The following is a 9,929-nucleotide window of genomic DNA, read 5'->3' as shown; positions in this document are numbered from 1 at the left end:
CATTTGTTTTCTTTTTCTCGCACTCTATTTTATGAGAAAAAAAAGTGCAAATGTGCAACAAAAAAACAGGTTGCACACTTCGTTTTCAACCCCCGAATTTAATTAGACAACGTTTATGTGCTTGAAGCATCTTAGCTTTGTTGGATCTTTTTTAATAGCTAATTGTTTTCAAATATTGTTGTATTAGTGTTATTCAAAAATTAAACAACTCTGTTATCAAAACAATTAGCTTTAATTGAAATGTTATCAAACCAAGATAAGAAGCGAGAAATATTTTTGCATTTTCTGGTTGAAAAACCTGGTGTATCAAAAAAAACAGTTTATAAAGAGTTGCAGATTGCTTTGAGAACAATGCAGAGCGTTGTGAAACAATTTAAGGACACTGGTACAATCAAAAGGAAAACAGGAAGCGGAAGAAAAAGATGTTTTGTTAGACGAGATCTTGGTAAAAAAGTGAAAGATGTCATAGACAGAAAACCGGAGATTACCGTTCAAACCTTAGCGAATATATTTAAGACAAGTGCTTCCACTATACTATGAGTGAAGAGAAATTGTAGCTATAAATCTTATAAAAAGAAAAAAGTTCCTTGTCGTGAAGAAAAACAAGAAAGTGTCGCAATTCGTTATTTAAAGCCGCTCTATAAAAAATTATGCGCCAAAAATTCTTGTTTGATTGTTGACAATAAAACTTATTGTGCTGCATATTTCTGATCTCTTCCAGGACACCAATATTATTCAGCAATTAATCGCAAGAAACTGATTCAACATATAAATGCATTGGAATGCAAAAGTTTGCATAAAAATTCTTTGTTTGTATAGCAATTTGTGAATGTGGTGAAAGAAGCTCTTTTTTTGTGACTACGGGAACAATTAACACCAAAATATACATAAAAGAATACCTCTAGAAACGCTTTTTTGCCGTTTTTAAAAACACACAGGGGTAACCCGTTATTTGGGCTTGATTTAGCATCGTGTCACTACTCTGGGACAACTTTAAACTAGCTTAGAGAACAAAAGTAGATTTTGTTGCAAAACACTGCAATCTACCAAATTGTCCCGAACTACGTGCTATTAAAAGATATTGGGCTCTTGTCAAAAGAAAACTAAGGTTCAATGTAAAAGAAACCAAAAACTTTAAAGACTTCAAAAATAAATGGATTAGAGCTACCAAGACAGCTAGCCGAAGACTGTGCAAAAGCTGATGTCGAGTGTAAAACGCAAAGTGCATGCGTTCTCATGTACAAAACTTCACAAATTTTTTTAAGTGAAACTTAATAATATTAATATATGTACTTTCAAAATATTTATAAGATTCAATATCGAAATACAATAGTTAAGTATTGTAAATAAACACGCAGATTTTTTCTGGTACATGTCTTACAATCTATAATGTTCTCTTTGAAAAAGTTGAAAAGTTGAAAAGAATGGTAAATTTTACAGCAACTCTAATCAAATCTCTCACTATGAATTTGGCTTGGATTTAATAACTTAAAGTGTTTTTCATAATTGTGTATTTCAGCGTAGTTGTCTCTTCACACCAGAAAAAAAATTTCTCCATGAGCCTGAATAAATAAAATTATTAACATTATTATTTGTTAATTTTACTAACAATATTATTTAAATAGCATTCCAAGAATATTTAGAAGCTTGAGATCTGATTATAGAGATTTTTGATCTTAGAGAGAAGCATTTGTAGAAGAGCACTGTTCTTCAATTTTTGTCTCTCTCTAAGGCATTTAAACTTGGCTATAATTAAGTTCAAAGGCGTATTTTTGGATATGTGCTGCATATTTTATCAGATACATTCACCTTGTTCTCAGAGTTAAAAAGATTTCTAATAAAATTTGATAACCAAATTCTAAGTCAATCCCAATTCTTAAAGTCATAGGTGTCTTATGATAAGGCTCACTATACTAGATACTATTCTACGCAGAATAATCAGGAGAGTTTAATCATTTTTTAATTGTTTGACTCCGAGCCACAAGTTTTGTAGTAGCAAGAGCATTTAATTTATATGACTTCCATGTTTTATTGACTTTGCTTTATTCCAGCATTTTTAATTTTTCTTTTTTAAGAATGTATTAGTTTTGCTACTCGAGTACACTCTGGCTAGATATGACACACTTTGGAGGAATAATGTATGTAATGAAGGATGAATAATGTACTCTACAATATTTTTTAATAGTCATACAGATTTGAAAAAACAAGGAGTTTGGTATTCTCCTCCTTCCTTTCATCGTTTTCTCATTTTAGTTTGTCTATTAATTTATTGTAATTATTATTGTTTTTTTAATTTCTTGTTTAAGGTGCCCCAAGACGACCTAACGGTTTTTTCACAGAGCACCGCGGAAGAGCATTTAAATAGGAAATTCACGCCATCTTCCTTACCGATGGGAAAAAAGTATGCCTAGATCTCGCTTCAAACTCTAAATCTCTTGCTTCTAAAGTAAGCGCTTCAACCACTGCGCCACGGCCGCAATTATTGCGTCATCTATTTTGATTTCTCGGTTGTTTATTATTCTTTTTGAAAAAATGAAAGCAATAAAAAAAAAACAAAGTATGTTTTAACTTTGATCAAGTTATATGAAATCTATTTACATTATAAAAGTCTAAGAAGATTTTAATAACAACAACGAATTAATAGCTGCAAAAAACAACAGCAATATAAGACACTGTAATGTAGTGCATATATTCAAATGAATCAGGGGAATACCAGTCAAATTGAATCAGTCAAATATCAGCCTTATTAATTAATATAAGTAATCTATTAAAGACGGAATTAGGAATTAAAAAGACGTCTTTTGAATGCTTTGGACATCTTTTGAAATTTTCAAAGATATCTATTTAAGGTCCCGTTAACAAAAGCATTTGATAGTTGATCATTCTTTCAGAAAAAGTAAAACTCTACGAATATGAAATGATAATAAAAACATATAAGTAGATTAAAAGCTTGCTGAACGAACACAAAGCGTTATTGATAATGATAAGGATAAGTTAATAATATTAATAAAGAGAACTCAAAACTATGTGTGGAATTCCACTAGGGTTAAATTTTGGTTATCTGCTGTTCTTGGTTTATGTTAACAATTTTAAAAATGCATCAGTAAAGGTAAACTGTATAATGTTTGCTGAAAGCAAAAAAGGCAAAAAATTTAAATGAGTAGCTGTAGCGCAATGTTTAAAGCGTTTGCTTCGGAATCAAGAGATTCAAGGTTCAATGCTTTGGAATTGTTTGCGACTTTGGTAAGAAAGGAAGCGTAAACTTATATGCTCTTCTACGGTGCTTGTGACCATTGCCGTGGCTAGTGGGTTAGAGTCCCCCCTCCTCCTCAAAAACAAAACAAAAAAAACCTCTTATTAGAGCTCCAATTTCTTCGAAAAAAATAATAATAATCCTTTATATTCCAAAAGGGTCCCTAAATTGGCAAATGGGCCCCTTAAATTCGCTAGACTCCCCAAATAAGTCGCGTGGGGTAGCCTAGCCACGGCTCTGCTTGTGACAAATCCCTAAAGACGTCTTGGAAAACCTAATGATAGCTAAATAATTGTTGATGTTTCTAAATTTATATAGATCTTGCTATTTACTTTTATTAATTAACTGTACATATTTATAAAGGGTTTAATTCTTTGTTTTATATCAAAGTTGTGCATTGTTTTTTTACCAATTATATTTAATTTCTACTTGCTTATTTTTAATTTCTACTTGCTTATTCTTTAACATTATCAAATATTTCTTGAAATAGACGTTCTGGAATTTTACGTTCAGTTCTAATATCTTTGATATCTACTTTCTAAAACAAAGCGCTGATTTGTCTATATGCAAACAATATATACATACAAACTCTACTAAATTTTGCCTCTGTCCTTTGATTAGCAGCAATTTTTAAAAGCGGAGTTTTGTGAATGCTTTACTTTTTAATTTTTTGCTACAGTAAAAAATTTCCAAAAACTCCAGTAAAAACAAACTTTTGAACATCAGTTATAAGTTTATAAGTGTGATGATTACTCATTAAACTCGATTCTAATGTATATCTTAATTTATGCTTGACTTTTCTCTCAAGCATTTTTTTCAAATTTTTTTTTTCTCAAAACAATCAATTTTTAAAATTTGATTGCAATTGATATTGCGATGATTTAATTTTAATACCAAATTTCGTTCGCTACCACTTCTTAATTTCTAGTGTTTTTTTCATATGCAAAATAGATTAAAAATTCTGAATGAAATGTTTCAACCGCTTTAAGTTTTCTTTAAAATCTTTAAAATGGCAAAGGGTTTTGGTGAACTCACGAAATAATTTTGTTTGCCAGTTAAGACCCATAATAAATTGCGATACTTAAAATATTTCTGCTTTTATCAGCGCAGCCTTGCGCTGTTATATCAAAGCAAACGTCTCACAATTTTTTTGAAGATAAATGATTTGCATCACTAAGCTTTGGAAACTGATTGCGCAGTTAAAAAAAAACGTTTGAGTATTTGCTTAAAGCATTAAAAAATTTTCATTATTTTTTTCAATTCTTAAAACAGAGGTAGTGGTAAAAAAACATTTTTGCGCTCATCTAATAGCGCTGTCCGTCTCAGTAATAGCGCTCATTTAATAGCGCTTAAATGGTAATAAAAATTGTTTGTTAGTACTGTTGATTAATATCCTTCCTTGACAATCGTAGTATAAAACAATCCTTCCTTAACAGTCGTAGTATAAAAATTGTCCTTGATAGACAAAACTCTTAATTTTCTGTAATTTCAAGGGTTCCTCAAGGTTCTATCCTTGGCCCTATACTTTTTTTAATTTACATTAACAATCTCCCAGAAATTTTTACATCTAAGATGAAATTGTTCGCTGATGACACTACCATTTATTCTTGTCTTGATAAGAAGCCAACACTCTCTTATTGATTGAAGGGGGCATTTGATCTTGAAAAGGATCTCACCTCTGCTACAGCATGAGGCTCTCAGTGGCTGATAAACTTTAACTCAGATAAAACTCAATTTGTTTCAGCTAATTGTTGTCACAACAATCTAGATCTGCCTATATTTATAAACGGTAATGTACTCGATGAGCCAACTATCCTTTGTTTTATAGGATTAACTCTTACATCCGATCTTTCTTGGAAATCATATATCAAATCTATTGCAAAATTATCATTTGCTAAGGTGGCATTTCTTTACCTTTCTTACTCTGGATTCTATTCTTTATCTTTATAAGTCTCTAACGCGTCCTTGTTAGGAATACTGTTGCCATATCTGGAGCAGATCTTTGAATGATGCCCTTTCTCTTTTAGACAAGGTGCAAAAACGCGTTTTAAACATAGTTAGACCTGCTCTTGCAGCCAACCTTCAAAAATTGTTGCATCGTCGTAGTTTTGCTTCTCTTTCTCTTTTCTATAAAAAAGATGCTCTAAAAAGCTAACGTCTTTCGTGCCATCTACAAAAGTTCATTCTCGTCATTTCTTCAAGTCTCGTTCCTCAAACATCACTTTGGAATTCGGTCCCTTTATCTTGTTTTCCTAGTTCATATAACTTTCAACCTTTTAATTCGTCTGTTAATAGTTATATTGCTTCACAAACTTCATCTTTTCTTTCCCAGTAACTTACAACTCTAACAGTGGTTGCTTGCAACCTTGTTTGGATTGAAGATGTTTAAAAAAATACAAAAACAAAAAAAAAAACTATCCGTTTTACATTGGTCACAGGTGAGGTATTATTACTATGAGTAGGGGAGATGGGGGCGCATTGATCGCCGTAGCAGTGTTTTGAAAATTGCGCAGAACCTGAAAGAGATGTAAAAACTTATTAACTACGAAACACATGTAGAACTATCTGGCTTTTGGAATATATAAATATTTTGATTTAAAAAAATGATAAACATGAATAATTTTAACTTTTAAACAACCCTCTCAAAAGATCAATGTACCCCAAACTATGGGGTACTATGATCTCCGACTTGGGGCACATTGATCTTATATGCGTAATATTATCTAAACGTTTAACACTTCTATAACTAAATCTTGTAAATAATTTAGTCAAAGGGTAATATTGTATAACATATAATACATCTAAATTTTTTAATTATTTTTTAAATATAGCAGTTAAACCCACTAGTCTAATTTTTAATTAAAAAATGTATAAATCACAGCAGCTATAAGCTACCCGCTTTATATACGTTTAAAACTTTACAACAACTTGAAATTTATAAGAACTGAAATATAAAGACTGAAATAAGAATACAACTTTTAAGTTTACAAAACTTGTTAAAAGTACAATATTTTGATTAAGAATATTTCATCATTTGTGAAAGTCAAGTTGTGAAGCAGCGTTTGGTTTACATTGTTTTTTATTCCTAAGCATTGTTTTTTATTCCTAAGCTAAGTAATTCTTAGTTTCTTTCTTATCTTTTGTGGAGACTTTTTGTTGATTTTTGGTTTGCTTCAAAATTTTCTTTTCTTTTGACAAACGAATTTCATTTCTGACAGGAGTATCAGTCAAGATCCTTGTTTTTAACTGCCTACTTTTAACTTTTTTTTTTCTGGCAGATGCTTTTGGGTAAGGTTTTAAAACCTCAGGTGAGATTATAGAAGCAACACTTGTTGACACTTTGTCTAAAATACTTGTTTCAATATTTACTATAGTTATTTCAGACTCTATGTAATTAACATGTGCTGGTATCATTTCAGATTCTATGTTGTTGACAGGAGTGATAGTAGCTGTATCTGGAGCAGCTCTATCTGTAGCTGATGTTGGTAAATATTCGTCATCTTTGAAAATTTCAGAATTGAATGGCTTAATGCCAGCTACTCTAAATCCTGTCTGTATATTAGATGGTGAGAAAGCTTTTGTATACGGTTCTCGAACTATTGAAACAATATCATAAATGGTCATTGGTCTTGGGTTTGAAACCATCCAATTATCACATGCAGAATTGTAAAACCTTTTTAATGGTCCAAAAACAGTTCTATCTAATGGCTGCAATTTATGGCTGCAATGGGGAGGAAAACTTATCATTGTAATTCCGTGTTGAATTGCAAGCTCCAAGCCTTTAACAGAAATATGACTTTCATGACTGTCGAGAAGTAACAAAACTGGAGATTCCTGACAACAGTTTGAATATTTAACAAAATGTTTAATCCATTCTATGAAAATTTCTGAGTTCATCCAACCAGAAGGATTTGCAAATCCCACACATCCAGGAGGTCCTTCCTTAATCATGTAATCATGAAACTTTACCCTAGGAAAAATAAATAATGGAGGAATGGAATTTCCAATAGCATTAGAGGCACAACATGCAGTTACCAATGTTCCTCGTTCTGCAGATGTGATTCTTCCAACTTGTTTGCTTCCTCTACCAGCTAAAACCTTTATCGGCTTTTGAACGGTTGTTAAACCAGTTTCATCAACATTATATATACAGTTAGGATTATATTTATATCGATTTCTTACCGTTTTAAGATTTTGAAAAAACTCTCTTACAGTGTGTTCGTTAAAAGCTGTTGATCGAGCGAAGCTTGTTGCTTCAGGTGTTCGTAGAGACAACTCTGGTTGTCTTTTCATAAAACCTTGCAACCAATCAATGCCTGCAATTTTATTTTTGATCCATGATGATAGGCATATCTTATTGTTTTTTAAAGCAAATTCATATGCCAATAATCGCGTTGACCTAGTTGAAAGGCCATAGTTCATTTTTGATGCAATTAGTAAATAACTTGATAAACTTTTTTCATCTTCTGCTGTAAAAACTTGTCTATTGTTGTAGTTAGGCTTGAAAGCTTCATTTGGATTAAGCCTCTTTTTACGACAATATCTTTTTAAAGTCATTCTATCTATGTTAAACTGACGTGCTTCAACATTCAGTTGTGTTCCTTCTAAAACTTTATTAACAGCTACTTTCATTGTTTCACTTGGTATAGCAACTTTATTTGTTTTTTTAATTCTATTTCTAACCATTTTAAGATCTGTAAAAAAATATATCAATAAAAACATATGTTTTTAATAAATGCTAATATTTAACATAATAATATTATGTTAGATATTTTTTAATTATTATGTTAAATATTATTCTTTTGATATTATAAAATAATAGTATTATTATTACTAGCTTATAACATAAGTAGATTTAAAAAATGAAATGCTAAAAGCTATTGTTTGTTTATATATAGTTTTTTTTTAAATTATAAATACAATTCCATTCGTTTAACTGTATTGCTTATAAACAAAAACATGGGGCACTTCGTCTTCTATGGGGCACTTTGATCCTCCGATCAAGGGGCCCCGCATAGTCAAAGATCAATGTACCCCAATAGGTATAGGTAACATATTGATAGCAATATCTACTGTATAAATTGCAGCCAAATAAAAATTATATATTATATTATACACCTAACACTTACAAATTTAAAATAAAATTGTTGTTAACCCATACAGACATCTAAATAAAAATATATTTGAATTATAGTACGATTTAAAAAAATCACTTTTTATGACGAAAAACAATATTTTCTTTATTTTTTTTGACGCTGATAACCTTATGAAAAAATATTACGAATAATCAATTAGGGAAGCATAATGGTTAATTAAATTGCAACCTCACTTCTAGTAAGGCAAAAATGAACGAGTAAAAGCCAAAAGATCATACTGCCCCGGCGATCAATGCGCCCCCATCTCCCCTATTCTACCAATCTCTTAGGAGTAGTAATTAATTTTAAACTCCCATATCTTCAAAAATACTGAAGAAAAATACGGATAGTAGTTGGGCTAAACAGCCAATTAAATTATTTTAAAATTAACGCATGACAAAATATATAATAACAATTTTCAACAGATTAAACTATTACTCAAATAATAAAAAATATGAAATTCGACGCACCGTCGATTTTTTAAAATTATTTATACGTCAGACAACGATTGATGGGGAAAAAAGTATTGTACAATTTGATGAATCACCTTTTTACTGTAATACCTTCTCAATAAGTCTTCAAAAATAAAAGTATGTCATCTCTATAATAATATATTATTATATACAATATTATTCTGCAATAGTTAAAATCTATAAAACGAATATGCTAATATTATACAATATTATATATGTAGGAGAAGGCGGGGCAAGATGACTTATTATGCGATTTCTGACTCCAACTTTTTAAAAATTTAAAATCTACCAATTAATGACTAAAGAAACACAAAATAAACAGGCGTCGCAAAAAATATTTTATATAATATAAAATATAAATATATACATATTTAATAATATATGTATATATAAATATAAATAACCGAAAGCAAGGTATTTTTTTTAAATCGCAAAAAGCAAATTTTTACGTATAAAACTGCGTTAGTTGTAATTTAAAAAAATAAATTGGTGTTTTAAAATACAAGATGTAAATACAGTTTCGTTTTCACCCATTTTTAAGTTTTTTTGTTGAGTTCAAAACAAAAAGATTTTGTTTTGCGATGTTTTGCGATGTTTTAATTTTGTTAAGCGATGTTCCACCTAAATTGAAGTATTTATCTCCAAAATCTAACGCAGGAATAACATACAGGAAAATAATTTATATGCGATTTTACAAGAATTCTTAGAAAGAAAACTTATAATTATATTTTTCAGATATCCACAGCTCGTTTTTCAGTTTAATAGAAGTAAATATGTTGTTTTTTTCTTTCTCATCAAAGCATAAAGATTGATTGCTAAAAGAAGATTTTATTTTTTAGGGACATTAAAAATGGCAGAACCGAAAGAGATTACAACAATCGCTTTTTCTTTTTGAGAGATAGCTAAAACGGATTTTTCTTTACCATAAGAGTAGCGAATAACACTTTTTTTATATCACATAATTAGTCTTAAAGTTTTATTTAAAATATTTTTGTTGTGCAAGTCTGGCAATCATTAAAAAAATAAAAACCAATTTTATTAAACTTACATGCGCTGTAATTATTTTTT

At 30.1% G+C, this 9,929-nt stretch overlaps 1 protein-coding gene across 1 annotated transcript; it reads right to left on the bottom strand.

Annotated features, from left to right (window-relative positions):
• Positions 1 to 6,358: 6,358 nt before the first annotated feature.
• Positions 6,359 to 7,939, bottom strand: LOC136079365 (tigger transposable element-derived protein 4-like). The gene has a single exon (XM_065795100.1). The coding sequence runs from the start codon at positions 7,937 to 7,939 to the stop codon at positions 6,359 to 6,361; it is 1,581 nt and encodes a 526-aa protein (XP_065651172.1).
• Positions 7,940 to 9,929: the final 1,990 nt, after the last annotated feature.

The sequence above is a fragment of the Hydra vulgaris genome, chromosome 04 (assembly GCF_038396675.1).
Source record: "Hydra vulgaris chromosome 04, alternate assembly HydraT2T_AEP".
NCBI lineage: Eukaryota > Metazoa > Cnidaria > Hydrozoa > Anthoathecata > Hydridae > Hydra > Hydra vulgaris.
The sequence above is the reverse complement of the archived record's forward strand: the minus strand, read 5'-3'. Positions and strand labels throughout refer to the sequence as shown.

Bases quoted from the DNA above. Each gene is read 5' to 3' on its own strand.
- LOC136079365 (XM_065795100.1), bottom strand. From the start codon at position 7,939: ATGGTTAGAAATAGAATTAAAAAAACAAATAAAGTTGCTATACCAAGT.